Source organism: Eurypyga helias, unplaced genomic scaffold (genome assembly GCF_000690775.1).
Source record: "Eurypyga helias isolate BGI_N326 unplaced genomic scaffold, ASM69077v1 scaffold15344, whole genome shotgun sequence".
Lineage (NCBI taxonomy): Eukaryota > Metazoa > Chordata > Aves > Eurypygiformes > Eurypygidae > Eurypyga > Eurypyga helias.
In genome coordinates, this window is record NW_010247023.1 from 82,026 (window position 1) to 83,337 (window position 1,312).

At 42.8% G+C, this 1,312-nt stretch overlaps 1 protein-coding gene across 1 annotated transcript in view; it reads left to right on the plus strand.

Annotated features, from left to right (window-relative positions):
* Positions 1–1,312, plus strand: part of CACNA1G (calcium channel, voltage-dependent, T type, alpha 1G subunit) — a 100,704-nt gene that overhangs the window by 56,253 nt on the left and 43,139 nt on the right. The window contains 2 exon segments of the mRNA XM_010150615.1: positions 180–248; positions 1,111–1,295. Of these exon segments, the coding sequence (XP_010148917.1) occupies positions 180–248; positions 1,111–1,295 (254 nt within the window).

Here is a 1,312-nt window from a genome sequence, read left to right on the forward strand (position 1 = left end):
CGTGCTGGGCAGCGGTGTCTAAATATTTGGATTTTCCCCCTCTTTGCGAGCAAACAGTCCGAGGCTTGTTTCAGCACAGAAGCTGCAGAGCAGTTAGCGACTGCCCAAATACGCACCGGAAGATGTACAGCTGTGGACAGCAGGCTATAAAACATTGTCTCTCATTTTCTATTTCACAGGAACGAATTTTCCTAACGCTCTCCAACTACATCTTTACAGTTATCTTCCTGACTGAGATGACAGTTAAGGTAAATGTAGCTGAAGGATAAGTGTGCCTGTATTATATTAGTGATATTTTATTACAGTGGACTCACAAAAGCCCTAGGTCTACCAGCTACGGGTGAGGTGTGTATTTTCCTCTTCTGAATCATATTCGAATATCCACCACATGCCTCATTCTGAGCGTGTTTTACATCAGAACAATTTCACTGAAGTTGCTCTTGATTTACACCATTATATGAGCAATGGGATGCTTCAATTCAGCAATCCTTCCCTATTCAGTAGAGCTCTTGAACACATGCTTAGCTTCAGCCATGCGTGTAAGTCCCATTGTCTTCAACAACCAATTGTCCTCAACATCCTAAGCAGCTATGTGCTTTCCTGAGGAGGGAGAGACTTAAATACGTTGAAACACTTTGCTGGATTTGAGGCAGAAGGCTCAGAAACCCATTGCTGTAAATCTCTCTTGTGTAATTCATAATCATCTTGCAGAAAAATTGCTCTTTCTTTGGAAAGTTTCTCTAGTTTATTTGCAAAGCTTGTAAATGATTTCTGTGGGTCAGCCACATTGAACCTTTACTCCGGCAATCTGTAGGAATAAAATACGATCAAACGTTTTATGTCAGAGATAAACATGTTAGGAACAGTTTTGTGCAGCTAGGTTTAGCTGCATTAAAAATACATCATCTGGAAGGGAAAATCCGGGATGATTCTGCAGAGGTATTTTTACAATTCTTGGAATATAACACATTGTTGATTTGTTTAATTAGGCTTCTGTACTGGGACTCATGGACTGGTACCTGTAGATAATGTGTTCTCAGCAGGTTGCTAACGGAATGAAACGTATTGGATGCAGTAGTCATAATTTGTTGTAACTTGGTGTCCGGGCAGGTGGTGGCACTAGGCTTGTGTTTTGGGGAGAAAGCCTACTTGAAAAGCAGCTGGAACGTGCTGGATGGGGTGCTGGTTCTCATCTCCGTCATTGACATCCTGGTCTCGATGGTGTCAGACAGCGGCACGAAAATCCTGGGAATGCTACGTGTTTTGAGACTGCTGAGGACACTGCGGCCCTTAAGGTAAGCAGAGGATGAGG